This window comes from Quercus lobata, chromosome 6 (assembly GCF_001633185.2).
Source record: "Quercus lobata isolate SW786 chromosome 6, ValleyOak3.0 Primary Assembly, whole genome shotgun sequence".
Taxonomy (NCBI): Eukaryota; Viridiplantae; Streptophyta; class Magnoliopsida; order Fagales; family Fagaceae; genus Quercus; species Quercus lobata.
In genome coordinates, this window is record NC_044909.1 from 24,383,066 (window position 1) to 24,399,227 (window position 16,162).

Genomic DNA, 16,162 nt, shown 5'->3' on the forward strand with positions numbered 1-16,162 from the left:
TAGGTTTCACAAATAAATAATAAAATCCATTAAACTATTCTTTTTTTTTTTTCTCTCTCTAACTCTTTTAGTTCCTTCATATACATATATGTATTTTTCCCTCTTGGATTTTTGGGTTGGTGTTTGCGCACAGGTTGGTTCTGAGAAACGGATTTATCCTTCGCGGTGGAACCAAACCCAGCTCACCCATAACTCTATTATGGCCTTGAAAAGCCCAAGCCTTAAAACTAGAGTATGGGCCTGACTAATGACAAAAAATGGGCCTTCAACAAGGCTTAATTTTAGTTACAAATTTAAGCATGCCTATTTTTATCAATTTTCATATTTATTTCATAACTTTTCAAACTTATTTTATATTTATTAATCATGCAGTTCAATCGATGATCTACTGGTTGAACTAGTGACCTAATGATTCAACTCTTAGACTAGATTAACATTTGGTCCGGGTTAATAACTATGGCATTGTGTTTATCAAAAAAAAAAAAAAAAAATTCCTTTTTTTTGTAACTTCTATGTTAAATGCAAGAAAAAGCTAAAAGCTAGTTAAAAAAAAAAAAAAAAACAAATTTTTTTGCCCATACTCAAATGGACACTATGAAATAAGAATGATTTGCAGAAGTGGTGAAGGTAGATGAAGTCAAATATTATGTCAAATTGTAGGGGTGTGTGGGAGTCGAATTGGGTCGGTTGATGGAGATTTTTTTAACCAATCTACTATTGGCATGTTGGAAAATTTCCAAACCTCCACCGACCCACCAATTTAGTAAATTTACAAAAATGGCGACTCAGTTGAAAATTTAGACTGTTTCAACTCGGCAAATTAGGCTGGTATACTAAATTTTAATTGTGTTGTATACTAAATTTCAAAATTTATTTTACCATTTACGAATAAATTTTAAAAGTATTTCCTTTAAACCTATAAACCATTGAAGGACTTGTAACAAAAATATAAATCATTAAAGAAAAGTATAGGAAGTGTTGACTTTCTCATATATCAAAGTATACACGTCTTATGTTATAAGTATTTTTTTAACTTTTTCTATTAAAAAAAAAAACTTTTTAGCATATCCATTTCATTATGTATGTTTATGAATATGTTGGAAAATTATCACATTTTAATGTACGTAAATAATTGAGTTAATAAAATAAAAACTTAAATTTAATAGATATAGACTAAAAAGATATGAATATATATAGGCGGGTTGGGTCGGTTCTTGGCGATTTAAAAAAACTCAACCTATCACTTTAATAGTTGAATCTGCCCAACTTACTTGGAAATAAATATTTAATCAATGTGGGAAGGAGCAGGTTAGGCAGATTGATATGGTTGTTGCACAAGCCTATGTCAAAGGAACTACCAAAACTCTTTAGAAGTTCAAAGATTTAAAAAAATAAAAAAGAGGAAGAAAAAGGAACCTAAAGGCCTAAATTGGTTAACAGGTTAAAATTAGAGTGTTGAGATTATACTTGTCTTCTATATATAAATTAAAATTTTCTCTTGATGTTTAAAATCTATCTTTTTTTTTTTTTTTTTTTTTTTTGGAGGGGGGGGGGGAGAGTTTTGTTTTCGTTGGAATCTAGAGTTTTTTTTTTTTTTTTTTTTTGGCACTTCTCTTTGTTGCAATATTTTGATATTTGTTCTTATATAGCACTAGGCCGAGTTGGGTGTTAAGCTTGAGCTCATCGCACAAATAGTTAAGCTGATTCTGAACAGACTAATAAACCTTGACTCAAGCTCATCCCAGACTAATAAACAACACATGCTTGATTATCCCTAAAAATTGTAACAGTCATGATCAACCCCAATAACATTGGAAATTTATGTTACAAGAGCTAATGTAGACAAAGAAATTTCATTAAAGTATTGATTTGTCAACTTTTTTTTAGTGAAATTATAAAAATATATTTATATATATATATATATATATATATATAAAACTGAAGTTATTTGAATTCTGATGATCTCTATTGAGGCGCATAAAATTTTGAAGCATCATAATTTCACGTCATTATTCTAATATATATTGTAAATTTGAGACAACCCTGGCCCAATCGAGCCCACATCACCAAGCGGCTAGAAGTTATCTGAGCACATAGGAAAGTATCCAAGATATGCTGAGAATAAGAGATAATGCCTTGGGGGAATCCATCTGCTAAGCAATAACTAGCGTCAGGCACGAGTTACTAGAGAGTCATGTCAACAACAGGAAGTTGGTCCCCTCTGACTGGTGATACGATACGGAGGGACCCAGTAACATGTTAAATATTCTCTCATCATGACAATCCCACTAAAAGGAGGATATAAATAAGGAGAAAGGGGTAGGAAATGGAGGTTGAAAAATTGGAGGAGAGAGACACAATAAAGGTGAGGAAAAACACATTCTGGGGAGGAGGAAATCTTGTTCGGATTTCAAAGAGGGAGTTCGGTTGCTTGGTAGCCTTCACAGCCAAGCCAAAATCAAGGTAGTTTAGTGCTGAGGTTGAACTAGTACCCCATCAATGACACCATTAATCACTTTTTTGGAACTCCCATTGTGAGAGAAGCCCAACCCAGAGTACAAGTAAATTGGGGTCTAGGCCCAACAACCCAAGGTTATTAGGAACAGACTACCACAAATACCATAATTATTAAATTTCATATTTAGAAAACAAAATAAATAAATAAATAAAAGAGAAAAAACCATTAGGAGATACCATAGTTAAGCTAGAGCATTCACATTGGATGTTCTAAAAAATGCTACTTCAACACGTCAAAAAATTACTTTATCTATTTTAACATAGTATTTGACAATACACTAGACATTCGATCTCTTACTTTTAACACCTCACCTATTATAATAACCTAAAATAAGATCAATCTTTAAAAAAAAAAAAAATAAATAAAAAATTAAAAAAAAAAAACTCAACCACAATTAGCTAATCTGATGTTAACAACAAAAAAACAAAAAATAACACAACCACAGGAGAGAGAGAGAGAGAGCATTGAGCCATAATGCACTTCTACTATATATATATATTATATTTTTTTTTGAGAATCTATATATATATATATATATATATATTATATTTAGCAAATCCAGTGGAGGATGTATTTTGGTATTTTGGTATTTGGCATGCTAAAATGCTAAATTTTAGCATTTAGCACATCCAATGCTAGTGCTCTAAGAGCACTAGCATTAGGGGGTGTAATGACTCCCTAGTTGCTATTTGACAACCAAAACCTTAAAAAACATGCTCCAATCAGGTATGGATTTCTATAATTTGTTACAACCTATGAACAGTTGGTTCTTATATATATAGAACCAACTGTTCACAGTAGATGTAAAAAAATATTATTATTTTAATTAAAAATAGCTGATGTTTCTCTCTCTTTCAATCAGCTCACCATTCAATCTCATTTCTCATCTTCCTTTCTCTCTCCCCTCTCTATGTTTTGGTGTCTCTCTCAGATCAGCCTTTCTCTATTGACGTCGATGGCGTGGACGATCGGCATCGATGACGTGGTGGTGGCGAGATCAAGGTTTAAGTTTTGATGGTTGCTTTGCTTGGGTCTCTTCCATTTCGGTCTCTTCCCTTTCCGAGCGAGTTGCTTTGCTTGGGTTGTTGAGTTTGTGCCATGGGGTTTAAGTTTCAGTGGTGGCTGTGTTTTGTTCACGGTGGTGGTAGCAGCAACAAATGGTTTTGGTTTTGGATTTTGTTTGGGTATTTTGAGTTTTAGTTTGGGTATTTTAAGTTTTAGTATTGGTCTTGGGTTTTGTTTGAGTTTGGTTTTGAATCTCGACAGTGGGTGGTGCTAGGTTAATTGGCGGTGGGTGATGCTAGGTTTATTGGCAATGGGTGGCGGTGGTGGGTGTTTTGGGTTTTGGTGGTGGTTATTGACTGTAGTTTTTTGTTTTGGATTTCTAGCAGATCTCGGTACCTATGACAGTTTGTGGCGGTTTTTTGTTTTGGGTTTGTGGCAGATTCTGGTGGGTCTATAGTTTTGGTTGTGGTTTTGGCCTTTTTTTTTTTTTTTTTTTTTTTGGGTTTTGGAAGGTCTAGTAAAGTCTGTGGTAGTTTTTTGTTTTGGGTTTTGGGTTTTGGTGGTGATTTTTGGTTGGTGGTGTGGGTGATTGTGGTGGCTGTTTTGGTTGTTGGTAGTGGTTTCAGTTTTGATTGTTGGTGGTGGTGATGGTGGTGGTTGAGTTTCGGTGGTTGAATTGATATGGGTTGTTCTATTCTGGGTTTGGGTTTGGGGATGATGAAAAAGAGAGATAAGATACAGGGGAGAGGAGAGAAATAGGGTATTTTTATATTTATTTTATTAGGAAGTATATATTATTTTATTGTAATGTATGTAAAAATAAAAACTAGGATATTGGGTAAATTATAAAATGAGATGGTAAAATAGATAAAGTAGTGTTTGAGTAGGTAAAATATGTATTTTTTTACATCCTCCATTGCCAATGCTCTAAGGCACTTAGTCTCCTCTCTTCTTCTTCTTTCTTTCTCTCTTTTTTTTTTTTTTAATGTACTAAGAAAAAAATAAATAAATAGATAATATAAGCTTATTTTTTTTTGGTGCTTGAGAGGCAATCAATTAGCAAAGATTGTTTCTCACCCAAAAAAAAAAAAAAAAAATTGTCATCATAATATGATGCTAGCATGTCAAAATATTTACTCCATATATATATGGAAAGCAAAGGATCACTTGGACAAATTGATCAGATGGCGTCAAGGCTAATCAGCTTCATTACATATTTGGATTTTTTTTTAGGAGTGAATATTTGGAGTTAATTGATTCTGGTTCGAAGCAACCCTTATATAACTTTTTTGAGAATCACTCACAACCTTTATATAACTAAACTAAAGTCACAAATTATGATTTTCGTACATATAAAAAAAAGTCAACATTTATGATAGGTAAAACATTATTTTTGCGTTGATAGAGGAAACCTTGTTTGATAAGCAGAGAGATGATCTGGTGGACGTGGACAAGGTGCATGCCCTTGCCAACAAACCTAAAGAGAATACTCTTATAATCGGGGGTGCTAAGCAAGGATCATGGAAAAGGAAACCACCACACCAAGGAATTACGAACATGGTAGAGACAAATGCAGAACCTTTGGGGACAAAAAGAAAAGGCGTGACTTGTGAAGAGTTGACTGTTGGGGAAAAAAAAGGCAAAAGTTAGAACATGATATAGTTGTGCTTGGAAAGATGTTGGCAGAGAATTTTGGATCAGCGGTGGCTGCTAGGCAGCAATACTGGAACAAATGAGTACCTTAAGTTGGAACTGTCAGGGGCTTAGGAACCAACGAATAGTTCAAGCTCTCAAGAAAGTCTTAAGGGCCGAAGATCCCAAGTTTGTCTTCTTAATGGAAATGAAACTTCATAAAGATATTATGAACCGAGTCAAGCATGAGTTAGGGTATACACAGGGTGTGGCAATTTCTAGTGAAGGAAATAGTGGGGGTCTTGCGTTACTATGGAAACCTAGTACAAGGGTGGAGGTGCGCAAATATTCTCGTTGGTGTATTGATACTTTAGTTGACTATGAAGGCAATGGTGATGTGTGGAGGTTAACAGGTTTTTACAGTCATCTGGATACAAGTAAAAGTGAGGAAACATTGGAGTTATTGGAATCACTTAGCTTAATTAGTGATTTACTGTGGCTTTGCATAGGAGATTTTAATGAGATTACTAAGGCATTTAAAAAGGAGGGTGGAAATTTGAGGCCGCTACGGCAAATGTCTCGGTTTCGAGGTGTCATCAACCAACGTGGTTTTTCAAATTTAGGCTTCTATGGTCCACCGTTTTCATGGTTCAAGAATCAGTCTGAGGATGGTCGCCTTAAGATACGATTGGACCGAGCTTTGGCTACTACTACATGGAGGCAGAAGTTCAGTGAAATAGTAGTTTAACATCTCTCAACTTTTGCATCAGACCATTCCATGTTGGCTCTTTGCATAACAGGTAAGGCTCTATTGAAAATCAAGCAAAAGATTTTTTGCTTTGAAGCTATGTGGGTTAAGGATCCAAGATGTGATGCGGTGGTAAATTAGTCTTGGCAAGAAGGACTAAACAAGTTCGGAGGGTCTCAATTTAAGAATTGTATTGATACTTGTAGAGAGCAATTGAAAGTTTGGAACAAGGTGGAGTTTGGGCATGTGGGAAGGAGGATTGCAAATCTCCAAAATTGGTTACAAATGTTGGAATCATGCCAGATGAGCAGTACCATTGAAGAGGAAATACAAGAGGTAAGGAGGAATCTTAACATTTGGCTTGTTGCAGAGAGTACGATGTGGAAGCAACGATCACGCAATACATGATTGGTATGTGGAGACTGTAACACAAGTTTTTTCCATGCAAAGTCCTTTAACTGGTTCCAGAGAAATAGCATTCATGGGTACTGTGATGAAACAAGTGCATGGTAGGATGATGATAAGGTCTTAGAGTGAATTGTAGTGGATTACTTCCACTCCATATTTAGGACAAATGGTCCATCAGAGACAGCAGATGTAATTACAGCTGTACAACCAGTAGTATCTATGTCAATGAATGAGGCGCTAACAATGGAGTTTCGAGCTAAGGAGGTGGCAAAGGTACTCAAGCAAATGCATCCAAAAAAATCTCCAGGACCGGATGGTATACCCCCTTTATTTTATCAACATTATTGGTCTTTAGTTGGCAATTATGTTACCAAGAGTGTCTTAGATTTTCTTAATTAAGGTATTAGCCCACCAAGTTTTGATGATACATATATTATCCTAATACCTAAGGTTAAGAACCCAACCAAGATAACCCATTATCACCCTATTAGTCTTAGTAATGTTGTTTCTAGGTTAGCTTCTAAAGTGCTAACGAATAGGTTGAAAGTGCTTTTCCCACCCATCATTAGTGAGAATCAAAGTGCATTTATGTCTAATCACCTTATTACTGACAATGTTTTAGTAACTTTTGAAACTATGCATCATATTAGCCAGAAGAAAGGTGGGAAAGTGGGGGAGATGGCCCTCAAATTTGATATAAGTAAGGCTTATGATAGGGTGGAATGGGGAGGAAGGCTTATGATCAAGTAGAATGGGGTTGTCTAGAACAGATCATGCACAAGATGGGTTTTCATACTCAATGGATTGAAATAATGATGAGATGTGTTTGTTCTGTTACATATTCTGTAAAGATTAATGGGCAACCTCAAGGCCACGTTGCTCCCACAAGGGGTTTGTGGCAAAGGGACCCCCTCTCTTTGTATTTGTTTTTGAATTGTGTAAAGGGTTTATCTGCAGTTTGTGCTTGGGGACTTGCAATTTCTCACCTATTCTTTGTTGATGATAGTCTCATTTTTTGCCGAGCAACAAAGGAGGATTGCTCTACATTACTTATCATCCTCGACAAATATGAGATAGCTTCTAGCCAACAATTAAATCGTGAAAAAACATCCCTTTACTTCAGGCGGAACACTTCTCAGGTGATCTAGGACGATGTTAAGCACAGATTTGGGGCTTAGATTATCCAACAGCATGAAAAGTACCTTGGTCTCCCTTCTTTGGTGGGTAAAAATAAATGTAACACTTTTCACCAATTAATTGAGAGGCTGAATAACAAATTATTTGGGTGGAAAGAAAAATTGTTATCTACTACAGGGAAGGAGATCTTGATCAAGATAGTGGTAGAAGTGGTTCCAACCTACACCATGAGCGTCTTTAAGCTTTCTAATGCATTATGTGATGAGATAACAAGCTTAGTACGCAATTTTTGGTGGGGGCGACAAAAAAAAATGGCTTGATTAAGTTATGACAAGATGTGTAAGCCAAAGGAAGAAGGTGGTTTGGGTTTTCATGATCTTAAGGCGTTCAACCTTGCTCTCTTAGCCAAATAAGAGTGGTGTCTACAGACAAGCACAACTTCATTGGTTCATAGGGTGTTTAAAGCTCGCTACTTTCCTAACGGAGACTCTCTCCACTAAGCTAGGGAACCGCCTATCATTTGCATGACGAAGTATTATGTTGGCACAATCAATTATTCAAGATAGGCATAGGTGGCAAGTAGGTAATGACTTAAGCCTGGACATCTTGAAGGATAAGTGGTTGCCCCAACCATCCACATTCCAACTCACTTCCGGACCATATGAGGTACCATCTGATGCTAAAGTTTCATCGTTGACTGACCCACATACTAAGGCTCAGAGAGTGGACATGATAAGATAATATTTCCCATCAGTTAATGCATCAGCTATTTTAAGCATCCCTTTAAGCTCTAGACTACCCACAAACCATTTGGTGTGGGCTTATAACCCCAAAGGGTTGTTCATGGTAAAGAATGCGTACAAAGTGGCTCTTGCAAGAACTCTTATTAGAGATTCTGGGGAAGCATCAAGCAACCAAAATAACAAACTCTTTTGGAGAACAATTTGCGAGGCTTAATGTTCCAAATAAAGTCAAGTCCTTTTTGTCGTAAGCAAGAATATATTACCAACAAAAGTCAATTTGTATAGTAGAAAAGTCATTAATGATTGTAAGGTTGAATTTTATCAACCATCTTGTTGGCTTTATTCCGTGTCAAATTTACTTGTGTTTTAGCAATTAGTAACCCTGTATTTAGGTGGGAATCATGTAAGGGTAGTGAGTGGGAGAGTGTGAAGAAATGCTCAAGATTGTGCAAGGATGCAGAGACTCGCGGTTGGAACTCGCGAGTGACTCGTGACTGGCAAGCGACCAAAGCTGGCACACGTGTGAAGCATGCAGGGGAGCTGAAGAGTCATGCCAGCTATTGCACTACAGGACAAAAGTCCCAGGCTGGCCAGGCCGTTAGCTCGCGGCTTGAACTCGCGACTCAGCCCAGTCGCGAGGCCAAGTCGCCAGACCACCCTGTTTGGGAAAAACTGACTTTTCGCATTCCTTCTCACCCTACTATATATTGACCTTTATACCCACGAAATGTAGAGAGCTTCTAGAGAGAATTTTGAGAGAGAAACCCTAGAGAAAAACAAGATTGATTCATCCACAATCTTTACATAGAGACTCTTCAAATTCATCTACTCTCTTCCTCTTCATTGTCAAATCCTTGAGAGGTACATTACCAAAACCTTTTCTCACCATACCCATATCTATGAAAAGGCTATTTGGTGTTTGGGAAGCAGTTAAGAAGGGACCAATTTCATATTGGTTGATGCTATGGTCAAGTAGCGGAATCCGGTAAGCTAAAGAAGAAATAGGTTCAGCGTAACCTCGTTGGAGTAGGAGCTTGGAGGGCTTAGGTACATTGGGTAGATTAGGCTTAGAGGTTCTTCTGATGTTCATGTATCCCAATTACATTCTTTAGTGGATTGTTTACCGCTTGGAGGGTGGCGGAGAGGTTTTACACTGAGGGCTTCGGTTTCATCTTCGATAACACATCGTGTGTTGTCCTTGTGTTTGCATCTCTCTTCCCTTAATCTTTTCCATTTAATTTCTGCTGTGGGTGTGATTTTATTTGGTTTAGATTGTTTATCAATTCTGTTTTAAGCTTATGTTCATATTCCGCACATTAATTGTTTGACAGTAACCTTGAATTGGTAATTTGTAAATTGGGGGTCTAAACGTTCATAGTGTTTTATACACTAATTGAACTTTCAATGATCCAATCTGCGAAGCATGTGGGGAAGGAGCTGAAAGTAGTGGGCATATATTCTGGGATTGTGTTAAGGCTTGTGAGTTTTGGAAACTTACACTAGTATTTCTTTTGCTGCACACGGTATAGGTTTTTTTTTTTTTTTTTTTTTTTTTTTTTTTTTTTTGTGGCTAATTTCCTATGGCACTTGAAGTTTGGCCTCTACTTGGGCAATGAGTTGTTGGAACTAATGGCTATGGTGGTGTGGAGTCTGTGGTTTAGTCAAAATGAGGCTAGGCAGGGTAAGGCAAGGCAACAAGCCTCAGCAATAGTTCAGAAAGCTAGGCTATTGTTGGAAGAATTTCACATAGTCAATCTCAAGATACCTCAATCCGAAGCTGAGAATGAAGTCCATTGGGTTCCCCCCCCCCCCACCCCACACAAAGCATCCTAGTACAAGCTTAACTCCAATGGAGCTACTTTTGCTATCATACATGCTGCTGGTGTTGGGGTAGTGATCCATGACAGTACTAGTAGGGTAGAGGCAACCTTAAGCAAGAAGTTTCCAACCCTACCGAGTCCTTTAGAGACAAAAGCCAAGGCTTTGGAGGAGGGTGTTCTTTTTGCTTTGGATGTCGGTATCTGTGAAGTTATTTTGGAATGTGATTCCAAGATTGTTTCAAAGGCCGTGAACGGTTCAAATGTCCCTCCAAAGTCAATTAGCAACATCATTGAAAGGATTCGTCTAAAATTGAGAGAGTTTAGGAAGGTACAAGTATCTCATGTTAAACGGCAAAGCAATTGCCCTGCTCATCTCTTGGCTTAGCATGCTAAGGGAATTGCAAATTATGTAGCTTGGATAAAAGAAAATCCTATTATGATTGAGTTAGCTTTGACTCAAGATGTAATGTTTTTATCTTCTTCTTAATTAAGTTATGAGGTTTTCATAAAAAAAAAAATATATATATATATATATACATATATATTATTTTTAATATATATTAATCATAATATAATAACATGTTGTAAAAATTGTTGTAAAAAATTTAATGTCACTAAACTTTTTTTGTTATTTTTAATTTTAGTTTTTTGTGAAGAAGTGTCACTACTAAACTTATAAACTTATAGGCCTAATTCTAGAGAAATTATTAGGTGTACTGGAGGACTATTGATATGATCCTCCTAACTAATAAAACATTGTCATTTATACAAATATAACATCACTTAGTATTTTTTATTTTTTGTATTTATTAAGAAGCTAACCCACATTAATTTGTATAAGTGGCATCATTTCATTAAGAGGGACCCACTTATGTCACGGTACAATTCTTATGTATATGCATATGCGGATTAGATAGGTTTACGCCTCATCAACACTTATCAATTTTGACAACTTGTTAAAATATTTTTTCAGTGATATTTTCTTTATATTTTTCATTTGTTCAAAGCACCGTTTATCAATTTTTGCTCTTTTTTTTTGGAACAACTTTAACAACTCAGCTATGTATCTTACCTGTAGTTATTTTGCATACTATGACAAGAATATTTTAAGCAATTAATGAGCAGATTTTTTTTTTTTTCTTTTTGTGGAATTTTGTGGGGACGTTTGAAGGAGAGGGAGACGAAGAGAATCTAAAACTTGAAAAAGAACATAATAATAAAAAAAGAAAAGAAAAAAAAAACCCTTCTTAAAAAAGATGTAGCTAAAACAAGGAACAAAATCTCTGGTATGATTTTAAAGAATCAATTAATTGACATTCTTCCATATACAGAGTTCTGACTTTCCCGCTTTCCCTCTAAAATCCGTTCTTGCCTTAAATGCAAAATTCAGCATATATGGGTCTTAAAAGTTAAAAGTAAAAACCCTTGTGTCATTATCATGCATACTTCCTCTCTCTCGAGATCTTTCTTTTTGTGCGGCTTTTGTTTTTCTTTTTCATATTTCCACACTTCTTAGATCGAATGGCTTTTCTTCGATGGTATTTTTGTGCATGTATTGCTCTCAGCCTAGGCCTAGCAAATGCTCAATTTTATAAACAAGTCGGCAATAAGAAGCTCCCTTATCAAACATTCACCGTTGATCAATCTGGCAATGCCAATTTCTCCACCATTCAATCAGCTATAGATGCTGTTCCTTCCAATAACAAGTATTGGACTTGTATTAGGATCAAAGCCGGCACCTATAGGTAAATTTTTTTGTGTGGTGATAATCGTGTTTATTTGCACTCTATATATGCTTTATTATTATTATTATTATTATTATGAATTAAAATCTATTATATGTGGTTTTGATGAATATATATATATATATATATATATGAGCAAAAATAAATTGTTGTGCATGTAGAGAGAAGCTCTTAATCCCATATGATAAGCCATACATCATCCTAAAAGGAGTGGCAAAGACAAAGACATTGGTCGAATGGGGAGATCATGATAACCTTGCCCAAAGCCCTACTTTTACATCTCAAGCAGATCATATCGTGGCAAAAAGCATAAGCTTCAGGGTAAGATATCACTATCCTTTGATCATATATAGTGTTTTTGAGAAGTCATACAGACATTGACTAGTCCATAGGTTCAGCCTAATTTTTTTAAAACAACTTTTTTGTTTTCTTTTACTTATTAACATAATTTTTAGGTGCAAACATGCTTTAAAAAGTGACTAGTATGTCTTTATTATTTCTGCAAATTAAAACCTGTGAAGATGACTCGATCAGTGGCAAAAGGTTACTCCCTTGTATTAGATTTGATTAACATCTTGAGTTAAAACCCTCTTGAATTGAATAAACTCTGTAAGGATGCCCAACAGTTATCGAAACCTTGGTGGAGATGAGATTAGATAATAGGCATTGTCGGATTCACAGTAGGGCCGGTAGGCCGAAATTCATTAAAAAAAAAATACATGTGTATAATTTTTTTATAAAAAAATATTTTATATATATATAAAGGGGTTTAGCTTGCCTCCAGTACTTCCACATCACCCACTAATAAATAAAGAAAATGTGGAGATTAAAACCTACTACCACTTGTCATTGTGTATTTAAAACAAAATGAGACCTTCAGTTATAAAGATTTTTTTTTAAAATACATTTTCTTCTACTCAAATAATTGCGCTTATAACACTAAATCTCAATTTAAATTAATATTGTATTTATAAATTAAAATGAACTTTTTAAGTATATAATTTTATAAGAAATATTTTTTTTAACAGGTATAAGAAAGTATTGGGTTATTCATATTCATTTAAATAGTCATAATTGTTTTTGTGCACCTAATAGAGTCACAAATTAATTAGTGATAAATGGTATATGCCAATCATTTAAATTGATATAATATTCATAAATATAATGAACCTATGGCTATTCTAAAAATTATTTGTAAAAATAAATGAAAAATATATAAGGGGTTTTACTCCTAACACTTTATGATTTGTAATTTAAATAAAGATACTTAACTTTGTATTATCGTTCATTTCTAACTACTTATTTTTAGTGCCTAAATGATTGTTGACTGATGATAGATTAAGGTATCAAATATTTTTGTTAATATTTACACAATTTGATAAGTTTAGTAAATATATTAGGTTATAAATTATTAATTTTTTACTTGTTTTATAGTACCATGCATTAATGTAGGAAATATTTTTATAAAAAAAAATTACTTGTTCATCTTATTTTTATTTAGCAATTATATTGAAAGTTTAAACAGCTAAATCATAGTGTAAATTTGATCCGGCATATCTTTACATAACATTTTGGCTTTCTATGATTATTAATAAACAGAATACATACAACAATCCAGATTGGAATAACCCTAATAGCCCTAGACAAGCAGCGGTGGCAGCCATGATCAGCGGTGATAAGTCTGTATTCTATCGATGTGGGTTTTATGGATTGCAAGACACTTTGTGGGATGTTCAAGGACGACATTACTTTAACAAGTGCACCATCCAGGGTGCTGTTGATTTTATCTTCGGTGCTGGCCAATCTATTTATGAGGTTTTTTTATTTTGGTCTCATTTACCATAATTTTCATCAACAAACAACTCTATTTCATAGTAAAACTAAATAAAAGAAGTTCGTAGATTGTTTTCCAACACATTAAGGTTACAAAATATAGGAAAATAAAATAATTTTATAGAAAATGATTCATTTTCTAGAAAATTTTAAAGCGTATTAGTCGTTTAAGAACTTAATCTTTTAGACTTTTTTTCATTGTCATTGTTAACTAGCACATTTTTCATAAAGTCCTCTTAAGTGAAGCATTTCCAAATCCAAAACTCTAGTCTTTTGAAGTCAAACTTTTACTTCAAACAAGCAGTGGCATTTTAAATTTCACTTCAATCAGCTCGCAAACATTAATATGAGAGCAAGCTTAATTAGAGTTTGAATTCTATTCAAACACATTCATCTAATAAATTTTTTTATTTTTTTATTTTTTTGAGAATCTAATAGTTACCTTATATAATAGTTTAATTAAGAGTTAAAATATTATTTTATTTGATATACTACATATATGAACTAAAATTAGATAAACATGATACCATAAAAATTTGTGTGTGCCCCAGAATGACCCTGATTACTTTTATGTGTAGAAATGTTCGATATCATTTTTGGGACAAGCTGTGGATCCAGGTTATATCACAGCACAGGGAAGAAGCGGTCCATATGATTCAAACGGGTTTGTGTTCAAGGAATGCATTGTGCATGGCACTGGTTCAACTTTCTTGGGAAGGCCATGGAGAAGTTATTCCAGAGTGATTTTCTACAACTCAAATCTTACACACATTGTAGAGCCAGAAGGATGGAATGCATGGGGCAGTGCTGGCTTTGAGTAAGCTATTTATTACATAATAATTGTTTAAGCACTTGTAAAATATGATCTTACATATGCTATATATTATCTTAATTAGAAATTTCCATACAGATTGGTTCTTTTTTTTTTTCTATCAAATTTCTTCTCCTTTTTTTTTCTTAAATTTTGTTTGGTCACCGTCACTGTTATATTTCAATAATAAATTATCTACTCAAAAGTTTTTTAGTCATATGATAAGAAATGAATCACACTTTGTAACCACGATTTTGATTATGACTAAAACATACTCACAATTATATATGTTTGGCATGCACTGTTCAATATTAGTCGATTGACTAATGTTTTCATTCCTTCAGCATGATATGTCTTAATTGTTAGAATAGCCTTTTAATTGATTTTTTTTTTTTTTTTTTTTGGGGGCTGAATTGTTCGAATAACCAATTAATATATGTATTAATCATCAGGAAATCCATTAATCTTGTTTTAATGGGATTGTTAAATAAATAATCAGGAAGCAGTTAACATTTGTGGAGCATGGCTGCTATGGACCTGGAGCGGAGACTTCCAAACGAGTGCCATGGATGAAGACACTGAACTCAACCGATTTGGAGCAGTTTACTAACATTAGTTTCATTGATAATGAAGGCTGGCTCAATGCACAACCTTTTTAAATTTGTTTTTGCACTTTCTTTAATTAACGCTTATCTTCTTTTCTTTTCATGGCTTGACGGATTTTTGTGTCAATTCTTTTGTTTTGTTTTTATTTTTATTTTATTTATTATTATTATTTTTATTTTTTTTTGGTTTTAGGATCGATTTAATTGTGTGTAACGGCTACGAAGTATTAAGAAAATTTTTGGTATATAATCTATGTTGAAAAATGGCTCATAGTTTATGCCAAATTAAAGGTCTCTTTATTAGGAATTCTTTTTATAGCAAAATTTGCAATAAGTTGCCGGCTGAAAGGTATTTGATGAATCATGAATAATTTTGTATAAATTGACGGTCGTACTTCATTTTCATTACTGAATATCTATGGAAACGGAACATTTCTACCATGATAAAAGATGCTTCATTTGTAACGATACATGTTATAATTAATTGTACACTACTTATTCTAATTATAAAGTCAAATGTTTTGTGATTCATACGAAAGGAATTGCTACCTCCTTCCCTTGTCCCCATAGCTTCTGAATCCTCGTATCAACGCTTGTGAACTTGTGAGTTGTGTCATGTTGGAGTTGGCTCATGTTTGGTTTTGTTCTAACTGGCCCAATGAGACACTAGAATCATGGGTATGAAATATATATTCATTGTTGTAACTCTAATTTCTCTCGGGAATAAAGTTATGGACACAATATTTTTACCATGAAAAACCTAGTCCTTAGGTGCAAGTTTGAACAGAAGCTTTGGTAGCTGCTAGAGCTATTTCTTTTGCACTGGGGCTCGGCGTCACTTCATTCATTTTAGAGGGAGACTCTGCAAATATTATTAAAACACTAAAGTCTGAAGAAGCATCTCTATCCTCCTTTGGTCATATTCTCAGCTCAGCGAAATCCATGATGGTAGATGGCAATATTAGATTCTCTCATGTTGGTCGAATGGGTAATATGGTAGCACATAAACTAGCTCAACATGCTAGACATATTAGGGGTTTTTCGGTATGGACGGAGAATGTTCCTCCACACCTTTCTCATGTACTTTGTGCCGATCACGGCTGATTTGTTTCTTTTACCTTAATAAAGTTCAAGTTCTTGTTTCTCAAAAAAAAAAA

At 34.4% G+C, this 16,162-nt stretch overlaps 1 protein-coding gene across 1 annotated transcript; it reads left to right on the forward strand.

Moving 5' to 3' along the window:
* Window positions 1-5,255: 5,255 nt before the first annotated feature.
* LOC115950022 (probable pectinesterase 29) lies at window positions 5,256-15,059 on the forward strand. Its single transcript, XM_031067275.1, has 7 exons — window positions 5,256-5,894; window positions 6,110-6,213; window positions 11,577-11,756; window positions 11,918-12,077; window positions 13,356-13,571; window positions 14,168-14,406; window positions 14,900-15,059. The coding sequence occupies exons 1-7, from the start codon at window positions 5,256-5,258 to the stop codon at window positions 15,057-15,059; spliced, it is 1,698 nt and encodes a 565-aa protein (XP_030923135.1).
* Window positions 15,060-16,162: the final 1,103 nt, after the last annotated feature.

Excerpts from the sequence above, each read along its gene's own strand:
- LOC115950022 (XM_031067275.1), top strand. The coding sequence starts at position 5,256 with ATGAGTACCTTAAGTTGGAACTGTCAGGGGCTTAGGAACCAACGAATA. Across the intron at positions 6,214-11,576 it reads GGAATCATGCCAGATGAGCA|CCTAGGCCTAGCAAATGCTC; the intron begins GTACCATTGAAG and ends TATTGCTCTCAG. Across the intron at positions 14,407-14,899 it reads TGGGGCAGTGCTGGCTTTGA|GAAGCAGTTAACATTTGTGG; the intron begins GTAAGCTATTTA and ends ATAAATAATCAG.